Source organism: Geotrypetes seraphini, chromosome 9, assembly GCF_902459505.1.
Source record: "Geotrypetes seraphini chromosome 9, aGeoSer1.1, whole genome shotgun sequence".
Classification (NCBI taxonomy): domain Eukaryota; kingdom Metazoa; phylum Chordata; class Amphibia; order Gymnophiona; family Dermophiidae; genus Geotrypetes; species Geotrypetes seraphini.
Window position 1 is genome coordinate 119,951,118 of NC_047092.1, and position 17,391 is coordinate 119,968,508.

General features: G+C 42.6%; 1 protein-coding gene across 3 annotated transcripts in view; it reads left to right on the forward strand.

Moving 5' to 3' along the window:
- KIF1A (kinesin family member 1A) overlaps positions 1-7,938 on the forward strand; it is a 627,076-nt gene extending 619,138 nt beyond the window's left edge. For all 3 annotated transcript variants that reach the window (XM_033958697.1, XM_033958695.1, XM_033958696.1), the window contains one exon: positions 3,371-7,938. In XM_033958697.1, coding sequence (XP_033814588.1) covers positions 3,371-3,413 — 43 coding nt within the window. In that variant the 3' untranslated portion in view covers positions 3,414-7,938. The remainder of the gene's footprint in view (positions 1-3,370) is intronic.
- The last annotated feature ends 9,453 nt before the right edge of the window (positions 7,939-17,391 follow it).

Sequence of the window (17,391 nt, forward strand, 5' to 3'; positions counted from 1 at the left end):
TCAGTTCTGATGTGATCTACTTTTGCTTTGAAAAATGTTGCCAGTTCATCTGCTGTTGGAGTATTTGTTGATTTGGTTGTTAATTTTCAAATCTGGTTTTCCTTTTCCGATTTGTTCGGAATAATACTTACGTTTGTCTAGTTTTGTTTGGGTTTTTTAGTACAGTGGTACCTCAGTTTACGAGTGCACCGGTTTGCGAGCGTTTTGCAAGACGAGCAAAACACTCAGCAAACTTTTGTCTCGTAAACCGAGCACTGCCCCAATAAACGAGCACTTAGCAATGGTGGCCCAGGGGTATCTGCCTACGTGTGCTTCACAGCGATTCGAAAGTGGTGCCTTCCTTGCCTCGGGTTCCCCATGCGGCTGCCCTCCTGCTTCGGCAATGCCTCTGTCGTCCGTCAGCGCTCTTCCAACTCCCATCTAAACCGGCCGCCATCCTGAATGAGCATGTGCGACTTCACCTCTCTCCTCTCCTAAGTCAGACACTGCCTCGACAACACCCTCACCACGTACAATCACGCAGGACGTCCTGATCAGGGGGGCCGCGTTGCCGATCAATGCTGGAGGGGCCCATCGCCGTTTGGAAAAAACAATGTTGATGCCCTCCTTCATTGGGCCCCCCCTGACCATTTTGGGCCCTAGGCATGTTTCTACTTGGCCTATTGGTTAATCCTGCCCTGCCCAGACCAAAAGTCTACAATGCTGGGCCTTCCCTTCCTGGTGCATCATGTGATGCCTAGGGAGGGGCCTAAGGCCCTGATTGGTTCAGAAGCCTCAGGCCCCTCCCCTTGGGATGGGTATTAGGGATCTAAGCCAATCAGGGACTTCTTTAGGCTCCTTCCATTGTATCCCGGATACAAGGGGGAGGAGCCTAAGGCCCTGATTGGCTTAGACACCTAAAACCTCTCCCAAGGGAAGGAGCCTGAGGCATCTGAGCCAATCAGGGCCTTAGGCCCCTCCCCATGCATGACATGGCTCGAGGGTGCCTGGCATAGGGGGGAGCATGGCACGGGGGGGATTTTTTTCTTTTTTTAATGGGTTAGATTGTGCATGTGTAACACACCCACAATATCTGTGCTATAAAAAAAAGCCCTAACAGCAGTGACAGGAGGCTGCTTCCCCTGTCACTGCTGTTAGGGCTCTGTGCATGTGTCATTCGCTCACTGAGCGATTGATCGGTCGCGTGTGAATGCAAATTATTTGCATGCAATCTTGATAGTGCATCGATCGCTGCTGGAGAATCGGCCAGAGAATCGGCCAAGAGCAATCGAGTCAGTATCTTTAGTGCATCTAGTCCAAAATAATGAGATCATGCCAAATGGACACAATCTGAGCATTATACAATTTTCACTATGTAATAATCTGGTTTAAAATTTGTGATGAGAACTAGCAAACTGCCACAGGAACACACACATCAAACTCAAGGACTCGCTATGATTGAGCCAGTTAAGAAACAAAGAAAAATGAAGGCAGATAAAAACCATATGGCCTATCTAATCTGCCTAACCATGCCATCTACTATCCTTTTTTCTCCTTTAAAGATCCTACATACTTATCCCAAGCTTTCTTGAATTCAGATACACTTTTTGTCTCTACCACCTCCGCCAAGACGCATTCCAAACATTTACCACCTTTTCCGTGAAAAAGTATTTTATGAGGTTACTTGAGTCTACCCCCTTTCACTTTCATCCTTTCAATTGAAAGATACTTGCCTCGTGTACATTTACAAAGGGGTGCTGAAAAGTTCTCAGCCCAGCCAAGAAGAGAATGATGTGGATATGAAGCAATGTCAAAACATAGAATTTTGTTTTTACAAATTGGCACTTAACAAAATAAGATAACATTCTTTTCAACTACAGTGGCAAAATAACGCTCAGAATTTGAGAAGTTGGTTGATTGGGCTGAGAACTTTTCATATGCCATGTGGGTATTTTAAACTATCATATCTCCCCTCTCCTGCATTTCCTCCAAAGCAATCATTTTTGAGATCTTTAAGTCTGTCCTTGTATGCCTTATAATGAAGACCACTGACCATTAATGTAGCCGTCCTCTGGACTAACACCATCCTATTTATATCTTTTTTGAAGGTACTGTCTCCAGTTAATAATGTATGGCCAAATTTAAGTATATTTAGTATGAAGGTTCCATTAACTTCCTCATGGTATCTGAGTACACAGACTAGGGAATTTAACCTGTCTGGTTTTCCCTCACTTTTTTCCTGTAATGGTCAGCGACAGTAGTGGGCGGCAACAGCAATAGTAGCAGGCAACAATTCAGATAGCCTGCTTGTGCCAACCCAAGCTCTCTGTGATATTTGCTGCCTATGAGGAAGTGGGAAGTTATATCAGAGAGAAAACTCGAGGGTTGGTGCTAGCAAGCTGTCTGAACTACTTCTTGCTGCCGCTGACCACTACAGAAGAAATCTTATAATTCAGAGTTGCTGGCTGGGGACAGGACAGGAGTGGCAGAAAACTCCCACGGCACATTTGGGAGCAGCACACTGGCTGAAGAATGCTGATCATTTGGCGCATGTGTTATTTCTAGGTACTGTGTGATCCCTGGGTTTTGTAAGGTCACAGTGTCCCTAGAAACCATCAGTAGATGTTGTGCTACTACTCTTTCTCCTTCAAGGCCTCGGTGCTTACTATTGACAGGTCTGTTCTGTTGCACATACCTTTTGTTTACCACCATATTTTCTGAAATAAATAAATCATTTAATTAATAATGCATAAATAACTTACTTCCTCCTTAATTAACGTGTAGTGCGGGTTTTAGCGCCATCAGCGGCGTTAACTGCTCCGAAGCTCATAAGAATTCTATGAGCGTCGGAGCAGTTACCTCTACTGCCGGCGCTAAAACCCACACTATGCATTAATAAAGGAGGAGGTTAATTAATAATGTTTGTGTCCAGGGTAAATGAGGGACCAACTTGTAGATGGATGGCCACCAATGTAGAAGCATATGCAGAGGTTTAGGCAAGGTATATTCAGAGCTTGGTGGGATTTTCTAAGTGATTAATGGTACTGTTCAGACATTATGGATCACACGCTATTTACACATTTTCTAGTTTTTAGAATTTGGTTTTCTACATAAAGTATTTAATTATGTCTTAAGAAAAATATAAACCTTTGAATTATTGCAGTGACTGCGTGTAACTATATTAAGGATTTTTTTCTGCATCTAATAACCCTATAATTATGGTCTGATTACTCTTTCTCTAGTTATCCCTTTTCATACTTTGACCTATATTTGACAGTTATAATTCCTAGTGTTATTGTTTTCCATCAGTTCTATCTCTGATATATCAAGACCTCATAAATGCACATTTTTAAACTAACCACTGAATTCTTTCCTCTGTTTCCAAAAACAGATCCAAACTATCCAGAAGGAGAACAGCTCAGATGAGAATCTAGCAGGAAACTGTCTGTGCCCCATCTTCTACCACTCCAACTTTCATCTGCCAGTGGCATCCAGAAGCCTGACTTTGTACAACATCCCATCAAGCATCTTAACTTTGAATTTACCACATTGCCTTCCTGTCCCCTACCACCCAATCTACTGGAGGACTCATGCTGTACACTTCATGTAGAGAGAAAATTAATTTCATTTATTGCGGCCAAACCTGTGACAGTTGCCTTGAACATCTCTCGTGTGATCACGTGATGTTCTCTCTAATCCATGGTTGGGTGATAGTGTCACATGACAAGAAGAGAGAAGTTGACAGCAGGGACCTTCAGGTTTAGGAGAAATTGAGGACATTCCAAAGAAGGTACAGGTCACAAGGAACTGCTTCTACTCGTAAACAAATCGCTATATAACTTATGGAATACCGGTCACTATAACCAAATTCTAAACTATTAGAAAAGAAGATGGAATAATTTAAGGTTATATTTATAAAGTACATTTATATTTAATTCCATAAAAGCTTTAGAGCTGCTTAATCCTGTTTTATTGCTTTATGCAGAATCACCTACTTCATTTTTGTAGAGCAAGAGTCCATCTTGGAATATGGACATGGTGGAACTGGAAACACAAGGAGGGTCCAACTGTATTCTCAGAATCTCATCCCCTTCTCACAGCCCTATAGGTGAATGTGTAAGGTTATTCACACATATACACAAGTGTGTTTGCTCTGCTGCACATATAACATTTCACTAACTGCTGCTCTTTTATATCCCTCATTTAAATCAAACTGAGAGGAAGGTTAGATTGCCACTATATTCCTTTTAACTTGCAGTCAGTTAGTTGCTCACAAACAATGCTATTAAGTGATATAAAGAGTGCTATTAAGTGCTATCTACACACACATATGCACAAACTTATTCAGGTTTGCAAATATAGAATCACAAAGTGCTCGTGCAGCGGCACATAGTAGGGATGTGCATGTCCAAAAGGTATTTTTTAAATATTTGGAAATTTTCAAAGTTTTTTTTTTTTTAATTCACACATTTGATTTAACAAAAAAATTTTAAGTACTCAAATCGAGTGTACACATATAAATTCATAATTTATTGCACATTTTAAATCAGTTTTGAGTGCACTAATTTTTTAAGGCATGCTAACCAGCCAAATGCACATCACTAGCACAGATATATTGTCGCACACATATGTAATCACATTATCATTGCACAGGTATATAAATATGCTTACACTGTGGTACAAGTATTTTCTTATATATTTTTTTTTATCTCTCATACGTTCCCTTTGTATAGATACTATATTCCTCTGAAGCGGCATGCCTGAGTAACATGAATACTCTTGCTAGCCAGGAGGGCAGAACATTTCCTCCAAAAGTTAACTTCAGTACTGCTACTTTGGTGTTTGCAATAGCATACACTATCTTTCAACCTTTCCCAGCATTAAGCACACCACTTCCTTGGCTCAGTTGGCCTGACTGAACAAGGCCCTTGAATATGAGTTGCTTGTACTAGGACCTATACCAACTGATGTGCTTTTGCATTTGTATCTGTTTTCCCAAAGGAGGAGAGTCAAGAAAGATTAACCTTGTGTTAAACAGTTGAATTTCATAAACACATTTCTATCTTTTTTCTAAAACGTCTGGCTGACTCACTTCTAAGGGCTTTGCCTTTTCCAAGCAATGAGGTGGAGATTAAAGCAGTTGGACTGCGCCTGAGAAAATGGGGCAGGGGCGGGATAATATGATTTTTATGGCATGCATGGTATATGGGTAGAGTACATTTTGACTTTTTTTTTAACTTTCTAGAATAACATATCCTTACCATCTTCTCTAACTTATCTTTCACGTTGTCCTAGGTACAAAAACTTAGATTGTGAGCCCACTAGGGACAGAGAAAGTGCCTGTATATAATATGTAAACCACTTTGGTTATACCACAGAAAGGAGGTACTTCTAAATGCATTGCCCACTACCTATGATCAGACACATTTATTTTCATTAAGGAACAGGGCTTTTTCATAGCACTCCAAGTAAGAACATTGTTAACCAACTCCTCAATGCAAAAAAATTGGTTATTCAGTTAGCTCGTCCTAAATTTTCAGCATAATTGAAGTCCCAAAATAATTAGCAGATGACTGCTGTCACTATGAATTTCTGCCTGCCCTACCTGATGTGTGTGTAACACAAAAAAGCTGCTGCTGCTGCTCATACATTTCCAACTTGTGCTAATTCAGCCCCTTTCTTCAGAAAGCACTAATAGACTTCCTCAGTCTCTTGAATATTACAGGCCAATAAGAGAACCTCCAAAAGGTATGCCTATCTGCTGTTGATTAACAATTAGCTATTTATTTACTTACTTAGACTTGTACCTGCTTTGGGCAATTTGTCAAGGCAGATTAAACTAAACAATGAAAATACAATCTTGATATGTAATATAACAGCACATATTGAAAACTAAATTCACAGTTGTACATAGATTCCGCTTGGCACTTTCTTAATCTCTCTTATTGTATATTTGTCAAGTCCTGTATAGTATGTTTGGTTTTCAGTGCAGGTGAGCTATGCACTTTGGTCTCTATATATGTAAAATTAGCAAAGGGAGGAAGAATTGAAAGACTGAAACATATGAATCACTGGGAAGGTGGTATACTGTAGAGTCTATATAATAAGGACATTGGGCAGAAGATATCTGACCATGTTATAAGTAAATATGTTTTCTCTCTGATTCCCAAGGCACTGCAAAAAATTAGCACTTTTAAGTTCACTGTAGAGTACAATGCAATAGACTGCTGGGGCATATCTCAAACCCATCACCTTCTTTTTCTCCTTATCTAAATACCTGCTTCATTTTATTCCATTTTATTGGCTTGGTCATGAAGATAATGTAGTAGGATATGTCCACTAAAAAATGTCATATTGTACCATTAGATGGCAACATGCTTCTTTATCCTGCATTTTAACAAAGAAACTTGCTTTCATTATACTCCTATATATTAAACATTAGTTAAATTTCTTTAAATGGAAACAGAAACTCCATAGGACAAGAACTATACTTTATAAGCAAACATTTGCATGACACACACACAAAGGTGTCTGGAATTTGAATCCCCCTTCTTTCTTTGGCGTGTGAAATTCATATGAAATAGAGCTTGGCACCATCTTTAGCATTGCCAGGTAATACTTTGCAACCCAGAGTTTATCTCAGAGCATTAAAGGAGAGAGAGGTTCAAAATACCAAAAGAAACAGCATATCACTTTCCTTTACCTATAGTTTAAGAAAGCTAAGAGGAGATTCTATACAGTATATATAGACTGCCAAAAGCTGAAACTTTATGGTAATAGAGATTAGATTAAGGGCCTTTATTACTTAAGAATGTATCTAAGAATTAAATATTATGGACCATGCCTTAGGTTAGCCATCCTAGAGTATGGTCATGGGAAAAGAGAAGCCGCTGATTCTGAAAGATCAGAGTCAGGATGTGCCTGGGGCCAATCAACCTACAGAGCATATCATTAACTGAGAGAGTGATCTAAGATGTAGTCAGGGTAAGGAAAAATAGAACTCATCCTGAAAGGCTATGATAGTTCATTACCAGCATTGTCTATTAGCTGGCTATCTTATCATTATACTGTAGATCTAAGGAGTCTATTGAGCTTTCAAAACTGACTGCAAGAAGTATTGACCAAGGTAAAAGAATTCAGATATTTTGAGAATTAGGATGGGGAAGAGAGGGAAATTGCTAATGAGCATGATATATACAGTATATTTGTGTACAGTTGAGGCAGTGCATACATACTCATTATAGATATATTGCAAACCAGATTGGCTATTGGAGAACTAAGGACCAATTTAAGAACTGGGTAACACATTGAGTGATGAGAGTGTGTTTAGGTACCATTTCTGTATGCCACACATGTATTTAAATATGTGTATACTAAAAATATAACTGTTACATTCACTAAATTTGCAGCTTTTGTGGGAGATACATGTACTGTATGAAAAACGAGGCCAAAGACCATCCTGCCTGTTAACAAAAGTGTTGCTTGGAGGTAGAGTGGTGATGGGTGTTGCTACATATAAAATTGTGAACAGTAAGCCTAAATATAACACTTCTCTCCTTTAAATCTCATTGCATTCATAGCTCTCCTGTCAAGAATTTATTTTTAATCTATAAGTTGTAATTTGTTCCAATTTGAAATGAAACAAGGCTGTGGTTTATTTTTTTTTCTCTTGTGCTTCCATTGACTAATTTTCGTCCAAGAGTTCTTCCTGTGATGCCACCCCCCAAATGCCACGATCATTTCTCTTGCTTTGTATATATGTGATTGCTGTGGGTACGGCCCTCCCTATCCCTAGTGCGACATTAAGAACAATACCAATGTGATGTGTCTAGTTCTCTTGATGTCTTCTAGAAAATTCTTAAATGTTGAAAGTTAGGGTCTTAAAACTGTTACTGTTACACCTAAGGCATTGTTCATTTATTAAATAAATGTGGCATTTATGCAATTACTGGACATTCATGGCTTAGTATTTTAATTATTAATGATTTTGTGGTGTAGTTGTTGGACACAGTTAAATCCTGGTATCACTAAAATATTACATACAGCTGGGTTGAATATCATAGAATTCCATGATGTTAAAAACTGAATACTTCCTTTATTAGGGCTGGGATAGGATCTATTAGGATTTCATAAGTAAAGAATCAAGTGCGAAGTTACTCGCCTTTAGCAAGTGTTCTCTTAGGACAGCAGAACACACACATTACCACATGTGGATGATATCACTGATGGAGCTCTAGTGCAGACCTTGCCAAGCGTTCTACAGCCCCGACTGCATGCTTTTCTGCCTGTCTCAGTCACATATGACCAGCAGTTGACTTCCAAAAGTTTAGAAAATACAACTCCTAGGGAAAGTGGGAGGGAACGTAGTAATATGTGTCCTGCTGTCCTCGGAGAATGCCTGCATTGAGTAACTTCTCTTTCTCCAAGGACAAGCAGAATATGCATGTTACCACACAGGGAATCCGTAGCTACCAGACACACCAAAAACAACATGCAATGGTCAATAGGGACTTGCAACAGGCATGACCAATTACTACTATTATTACTATTAATTATTTCTGGAATGCTACCAGACGTACGCAATGCTATACAGTCACAAAGGAGACAGTCCCTGCTTGAGTGAGCTTACAATTTAAACAATTAGACAGACAAGCAAGATTCCAGGGTAGGGGTTACAGTTAGAGGGGATGGTTAAATTTCTGGCTAAGGTGGTGAGCAGAGAGGAGTAAGGTTATGAGTTGAAAGCTGTCTCAAAAAGGTAGGTTTACAGCCTACTTTTGAATAAGGGAAGGAGCGGAGGGACTCAGATAGTTTATTCCATGTATACGGGACAGTACACTGAAATGAACAAAGTCTGGAACTGAAAGTGGAGGAGAAGGGTACAGCTAAAAGCAATTTGTCTGAGGCAGACAGGGATCCAGTAATTAAACTCTGGAATTCAATGCCAGAGAATGTGGTGCAAGCAGTTAGCTTAGCAGGGATTTTTAAAAAAGTTTGGATAATTTCTTAAAACAAAAGTCCTTGAGCCATTATAAAGATGGACTTAGGAAAATCTACTACTTATCCCTAGGATAAGCAGCATAAAATTAGTTTTATTCTTTGGAATCTTGCCAGGTACTTGTAACCTTGGTTGGCCACAGTGTGAAACAGGCTATTGGGCCTCATGGACTTTGGTCTGTCCCAATATGGCAACTCTTATGTTCTTATGAATGAAGGTTTTTTTTCACAGGACCCAGCCATTTCTAATATCTGCCACCAGCTCTAGAAGATATGGTTTCCATAAACTAACATTCTAATCAATAAATAGAAAATAAAATTCTTTTTTCTACCTTTGTTGTCTCGTCATTTTATTTTTCTAATCTTTTTGGTCTCACTCTTTAAATTCTGTTTTCCTCTGTCTTTTCTTAACTCTCTTGTCGTGGTTGTGTCCATTTTGCATTTCTTCTCTCTCAATGTTCACCATTCATCCCCCCTCTGTGATTTTATCCATCCTGTCCAGCACCTCCACTGTGTCTCTACCCATTTCCTCTCACCATATTCAGCATTTCTAATCTCTGACCTTCTCTCTCTTCTTGCCTTCTCCAGCACTGCTCTTCGGTATTCCTATCCCTCTCATGTCACTCCTCTGTGTCCTTATGCTCCCCCCAATATGTCCAGTATCACTCCTTGCTATCCTTATTCCCCTCCCCATATTGAGTATTGCCTCTCTGCACCCACCCTCCCCATGTTGAGCATTGCTCCTCTGTATCTTTATCCCAATGTCCAGTTTATCCCCTCACTTTTTCCAGTTCTGTGACACTGCTTCACCCTTCTAGGACCAGCATATATCCTTTCCTTCTGTTCCTCTCTCACCATACCACCCCACCCCAGTGTCAGAATATCTCCTCTCCATTGAGCCAACCAGCCAGCCCTCCCCAGCTATGCATCTTTCATTCTTTCTGCTTTGCTCTCTGTCCTTCCTCCAGCATTTCTCACTCTCCTTGCTTTGTCATCCCCCCCCCCCCCAGTATTTCTTGTGGTCTCTGCACCCCTCCCCCTTTCCAGTATCTCTCACTCTCACTGCTTTGTTTTTCATCCCCTGCAACCTTCCAACATGCCTTCAGTTGTTGGCAGTAACAGCACTCCACGCAACCTTTCTCTGGCCAGTCTGCAAGACCTTTTCTTTGCCGCAAACGGCAAACCACCCACTGGAAACAGGAAATTGCTTCAGAGAGGTGGTTCACAGCCACAGAGGAAAGGCTCCACAAGTCGGCCAAAGAAAGGCTGCATGGAATGCTGTCACCACCAGCAACTAAAGGCATGTTGGAGGGTGGAGGACCAGAGAGCAAAGCAGGGAGACTTGGCAAGTATGCATCTACTAGCCTCTGACCACAAAAATCAGCTTCATCAGTGTGATGCACTATGGAGCAGGGGTTCCTTGCTTTTTCTATAATGTTCTATGGCCATAGTTCATTCCTACCACTCTTCCTTGACCCCCATCCCGTCACACCAAGCCTGCACACATCAGCCCTCTATCTCCCTCTCATTCCCTGTCTAAATCAGTGTCTGTCTTTTTCACCCCTAGCCAGTTCCCAGCAGTCTATCTTTCTTCCCCACCAGATCCCACACATTTCAGACTCTTTCTCTCCCTTTCTTTCTCCTCAGCCTCTCTTCCCATCCCCAGTTAGTCCTCACCAGTCTCCATTTTATTTTCCAGCTAGTTCACACCATTAATATCTCTTCTTTTCCTCTCCTACTAATGCTGTACCTCTGCTTTCAGGCCCTACAAGCTGTTTCAAATTGTGTTCATAATTATGAACACAAGCTGTTGTCCGAATCACATAGCAACTATTTCTCTGGCATTTGAAGTTTTGCATTTCTCCTTTGGGTTCCTTGAAACAGACCCTTGAAACATGGTCCATGTTGGGACCTGCTAATACATCTTAAAGCTAAATGGAGTGGTTTTTCCTCTTATTGCCATTGAGAACAAAGTTAATAATCAATAGAGCACGTAACCTCACTCACTTGTTTGTATAGCAAAGTCATGGGACGGTGGGTTCGGCTATAGGAGCCACAGCTCTTGGTTGGATTACACAAATCTGAGTGTATGTGAAAAATTGGTTTATTTTACAATTTCAACATTCATATTTAAGTTTCACTATTTTATTCATTCATTGAGAAGTCTTGGTTCTAGTTATATTTTTGTCATTGATTTTGACTTCTCTCTTTTGCATATTTTTGAGAGCTTTTTCTTCACCTCTTATTATTTTTGACTTAGTCTGCAATCGGAATCCTAGGCACACCCAGTGCATCCCAGAATGTACTGGGAGAGAGGCCTAAGATTCCGGTTGGCCCAGGTGCCTAAGGTTCCTCCTATGGGAGGGGCCTTAAGCCCTTCCCAGTGCATCCCACAATGCATCAGGAAAGGGAAAGGCCCGCCATTCAGTGGAGGCAGGCCTGCCGGCTGGAGGGAGTAGGCATCTCTCCGGCCAGCCAATTAAAGAAGGTACTGGAGGGGTTCAGGTAGGCTGGGCGGGGTCGGAGTGCCAGAAGCCATCTCGGAGGGGGGGCGGTTTCCAGCAGGAGGGACTGGGCATCCCTCCTGCTGATGATTTTTGTGTGTGTGTGTGTGGGGGGGGGACTGGCAAGAGGGACTGGGCATCCTTCCTGCTGATGATTTGTGTGTGTGTGTGTGTGGGGTGGGGGGACCGGCAAGAGGGACTGGGCATCCCTCCTGCTGGTAGCCTTTGCAGGGGGGACAGATTCCCTGCCGTGGCCACTAAACTGATTGTGGCAGGGAGATTCCCTTGCTGCGATCAGTTCAGCAGTCGCGTCTATTTGAAATGTAGGGCAGCATTTTGCTGGCCTATATTTCAGGCACCTATCGCAGCCTTAGGGAGATGCCTAGGGCTGCCTAAGTTCACCTAAGGCCACTTCCAGGTGAAACCACACCCACACCTAGCCATGGGTGAGCTTAGACAGCCTTATGCGACTCCCTAGGCTCGCAAAGATGCCTACAATGTAAGCAGCCTGCCTTGGGGTGTTTTTTTTGTTTGCTTGTTTGTTTTTTTAACGTGTATCCTGATTGGCTGGTTAGACAGCAGTAGGCCGCCTACTGCTACCTACAATCGGGATGCCATTTATAGAATTTGCTCCTTAAGTCTTTACACGTGCTTATTTCTCTAATTCTTTGAAAGCACATGCCCCTTCTAGAACACTGCAATCTCTAAATGATCTCTTATTTATACTGTCCCTCCACATTGTGACCAGCCAGATATTCTCCCTGCTCAGGTCCCAGTTAGGACAGAGGAGAAAGGAGAAGAAAAGAAATCCTGGAGAGGAATTGGGAAGGGACAGGTAGTTCCTGAACATAATAATAACACTGTCCACCGGGGGAGCCCAAGAGGCCCTTGGAACACTGCCAGGGCTGACAAAGCAGGGCGTTTCCCCAAGGTACTTAAACCTGTGTGTAAGAACAGAGAGGGAAGCCAGCTAGGGAGGAGGTTTAATCCTTTCCTCCCTAAAGAGTCCTCTCAGCCAAGCAGGAGCAATGGCCCCGTTCCAATGGAGGTGCTAGAGGAAGGTCAGGTTGAAGATCCTGTGTTCCCTGGAGAGCTACCTATGGAATTGGAGGAAGGTTGGTCAGAATTTGCTCCTCAAGTCCCTGAAGCAATGCAGGTGGACTTTGCCTCCATTTCTAAACAGTGAGTGTGATTTTGGATGCTGGACTGTTTAGAGAATGTTTTTTCTTTTTGTGTTCTGGCTATTTTTTTCTTTTTACAAGCTTGGGAGTGATTAATGGGGAGAGGTTTTGCTGTTATCCTGGGTGGGAATTGTGAGAGTCAAACTAATGACTGTTTGTGTGCAAAACCTATCACTCCCTGGTTTTTCCTGGCAATATATAGAACTAGCCAGAGGCTTGTAGAAACTGTGGCACTTCTGGGAGGTGAAGATAAATACCTAAGACTGTATGGTTGTTGTTTTTTTTTTCTTTTGATAATTTTGAAAAATGTCAGAGATACAGCAGGTATTTAAGTGATATAACAAAGTAGGAAGGAGTCAGAGAAATTTATCAAAGAGATAGGTTTTAATTGATTTCCTGAAAGATTGGTAGGAGGGTGCAATTGAAATGAGGGTGGTTAGGCATTTATTCCAGTTGCCAGCTTGGAATGACAGTGTTCTTTCAAGGAATCTCTTGTAGACACAGCCCTTCAGGGAGGGGAAGGCAAACAGATAGGCACTACGTGTGCAAGTGGTGCTTGGAAACACAAAATGGCGCGACAGGTAAATTGGGGATGAACCCGTTAAGGTTTTAAAGCAAAGGCAGGCGAACTTGAAGATGACCCTTGCATCCATTGGCAACCAGTGAAGTTTTCTGTAGAACAGGCTTACATGATCTGACTTTTTAAGACCATAAATGAGACGGACAGCAGTGTTCTGAATGATTCTCAGATGTTTGATGACTTTCTTGAAGGATCCCAAATATATGATATTGCAGTAATCTAAGGTGCTTAAGATTAGAGACTGAACCAGCAATCGAAATGAGAGGAAGTTAAAGTAGTGTTTGATGGTACGGAGTTTCCAGAGGGTGCAAAAACATTTTTTAACCTGAGCATTCGTATGGTCTTCAAAAGTCAGGCATCGGTCCAGGATGACTCCATGGATTTTAATGGTGGAATTGATAGGGTAAATTAGCCCGTTTAATTTCAGAGAGGTATTCGTTAGTTTGTGGTTGGGACTTGTGAGGAAAAGCTTAATTTTTTCTGGGTTTAATTTTAGTTTGAACTGTGTAGTTCATTGTTCTACCATAGTGAGAATAGATGAGGTGAGTTGTTCAGTCTCTTGTGTCAGTGAGGTTATGGGGATGATAATTGTAATGTCATCTGCATATATGTATGATTACAATTTTAAATCAGATTGCATATGTCCCAGTGATGCCATGTAGATGTTGAACAGAGAAGGGGAGAGAGGGGAGCCCTGTGGAACTCCGCAGGGGTTACTCCAAGAATGGGAAAAGGTTCCATCACTGTGGACCTGGTAGGTGCGGTTTTTTAGGAAGCCTGTGAACCAGGTTAGTACCTGCCCCAAAATGCCTATAGAATCGAGGCATCTGATCAGAATGTGATGGTCGACGAGGTCAAAGGCAAAAAGAGACCCAGTTGAAAAGTTCAGCTTTGAATGGGAAGGGGGCTGTTTTCATGATTGTCGGTGGACAGTTATCTAGCAGGCAGTTGGATTTAGCATATTTGGAGTAGAGCTTGAGGAATCGGTTCCAATCCGGGTTTTCGAAAAGATTCCAGATCATGTCAGCAGTTGAGCCTTCGTTTTCTAGAGCAGGTAGATTGATTGATGGGTCTGTGCTTGTAGCTGCGATAGACGTTTTCAAATTATGAATTTTTGTGGCAAAGTAGTTGGCTAGGTTTGCAGCCGAGGGTGGGAGATCTGTGTGGGAACGTTTGTGTAGATCTATCCTATATAATAAAAGCTTACCGGCACATGCGCTTTGAAAACAGCGTGATCCCTGCCGCTGTGGTGTGTGATCCATGGCCGTGTTCCATTTTAGAACCCAGCAGCAGGGAACATTCTGGCCACTCCCCTCCTCCCGCCCTCACTCACCAACCGCTGGAGGAAGCCAGCCATATTCGGCAGCTTGAGGAGGCGGTGTGGAGCTGTGCTGGCGGCGGCTGCCGGGAGGAGGGCTTCGTGCAGTGGCACTGGTGGTGGCTGCCGGGAGGAAGGCTTTGTGCAGTGGTGCTGGCGGCGGCTGCTGGGAGGAGGGCTTCGAGCCGCTGAGGGTCGGGCGCTGCTCCAGTGAGGGTTCGTGGCCGGCTCTACTAAACTTCGCAGGCCGCACAGCACCTCAGTAGAAGTTTCCTCTGACGTATGCGATCGCGTCAGAGGGAATGTACTTCTGAGGAGCAGAGCGGCCTACGAGGTTCACAAAAGCCGGCCGCAATGCTCACAACGCTACATACTGGACCGGCGAAACAGGTAAGGGGTGCTGCTGGAGCACGGCAGAGGTCCTACTGGGCCAGGAGAGCAAGGAAGAGGGACAGGGAAGAGGTGCTATTGGACCGGGGAAGCAAGGAAGAGGGACAGGGGGAGCAGGGAAGAGGTGCTATTGGACCAGGGGAGCAAGGAAGAGGGACAGGGGGAGCAGGGAAGAGGTGCTACTGGACCGGGAGAGCAAGAAAGAGGGACGGGGAGCAGGGAAGAGGTGCTACTGGACTGGGGGAGCAAGGAAGAGGGACAGGGGCAGCAGGGAAAAGGTGCTATTGGACCGGGGGAGCAAGGAAGAGGGACAGGAAGAGCAGGGAAGAGGTGCTACTGGGCCGGGGGACCAAGGAAGAGGTACAGTGGGAGCAGGGAAGAGGTGCTACTGGGCCGGGGGAGAAGGGGGCTGGGGGGATAAAATTGGTTTGGAGCTGGGGCTGAAAATAGGGGACATGTGAGGGAAGGAGGCTTTACTAACGGGCTTAAACACTAGTATCAAATAAAGGCATTGACTATTCTGAAGAGTTCTTTGCTGTTCAGTGAAGGAGAATTGATTGTTTGTGAGTAATATTTGCAACGCTTATCTTTGATCATTCTTTTGTACTCTTTAACTTTTAGTCGCCAAGTGTATCTGTCATTATCTTTTCCTGATTTACACCATATTCTTTCTAGTTTATGTACTTCTCGTTTTAATGCTGATAGGTAAGTATCATACCAGCAGGCTGACAAACAGTGTCTTTTTTTTTTTACATACTTTCAATGGTGCAATGTTGTTTAGAACTTGATTGCTGAAGTTTTTCCATCCTATGATGAAATTTGGGTCTAGGTCAGGGATGGATATTAAGTTTCTACTGGGTTTAGTTGTCCCCTTGTCCATATCGATTTTTCTTTATGATTGATCCTTGGTTGCCTTTTGGTTTGTTTTTTGAGCCAGTGTAAGCTAAAATTACATAGGTGGTCTGACCAGGGGGTGTTGGCCCAGGTTTCATCTTTAACGCTTATACTGGGGCATTTGAAAGAAATGTGATCAAATCTAAATGGTGACCTTTCCTGTGGGTTTTTGTCGGAGGTGGTTTGGAAAAGCCTAGAGATATGAGGAAGGAAAGTAGATCTGCACTGTTGGAATTCTCTTCCTGCTCGAGGTGTAGATTGACATCACCGGCTAGAAGATTGTAGGCGCCAGCTACCAAGTTTGTGAGAAGGAATTCATAGAGATTTTCTTTTGCTAAGTTCCATTTGTTAGGGGGGTGTAGAATACTGTAACGATCAGATTATCTTTACAGTCTTCTTTGGATATTTTGCAGGTGAGAATTTCCAGGTCAATAGTTAATTTAGAGTCAAGAGTTTAAAACTGGAAGTGATCTCGGAAGATTATTGCTAAACCACCTCCTCTCTTTGAGTTTCTTGATAAAGGAATAATTTTGTAATTTGAAAGTAGTAAGTCACCTATGATAGCGTCTTGATCGCATATTAGCCATGTTTCGGTTAAGAGTAGGATGTCTAGGTGGGTTTCTTCTAGCCAGTCTTTGATCAATTGAGCTTTGTTCCTAACTGAGCAGATGTTCAGATATGCACCAGAAATAATGTGATGTTCGGAAGGTGTTGAGGGCTCAGTGCGTTGTAAGTTTTTTAGAAGTCGTTTTCTTTTGTGCGATAGTCTAGAGGAGTTTCGGGTGGCATTAACCAGGGAGATTGGTAAGGGACCTGATTCTATGTAGTCATGGAGGATACGAGGGGGGCGAAGTGATTTTTCAGGCCCAGTGATTCTGTCCCATATGAAGTAGGTTGGGATAGGTTCAAATGCTAAGGCTCTGGAGATCCAATTTCTTGTGCTAAGTAGGTAGAGAAGGAGGAAGGCTATAAGCTTTCCTGTGAAGTCGGACATGTTGGCCCTGTGATTGAAAGAAAGAATTAAAGAGAATGGAGCTATGTAATTTGCCAATCGATGGGAAGTGGAGCAGGCTATATTCTGTGAGGATAGGGGAACGGATTGGTTGCCCTACCCTTCACAGAGCTGGAGAGAAAGATGGCCACGCGTTGGGTCAGGGCTAGAAGAAAACTAATGGAGCTGGTAGTTGGTTGGCCCTGCAAGTATTGGTTGGAATTGACCAGTAATTGTTGGAATTAACTAGTTAATAGAATTGACCAGATGTTATTGGAATTAACTAGTTAATAGAATAGCCAGACATTTAGGAACTTAGTATAGCTTTGAGATAACTGGTGGCTTGCAAGTAAATAGTATGTTATCCAGACATGTCAGTATTCGAGTTGTCCTGACTAACTAGAGGCATGCAATTGATTATCTGGAGTCATGCAAGTTATTAGAATATTATCGAGACATGCAGGTACTTGAGTTAGTCGGGCATGCAAATACTTAGCTGCTTGGCCAGTCAGAGCTACGGATAGGATCTTCAGAACAGGAGGTAGGGTGTTTGAAGT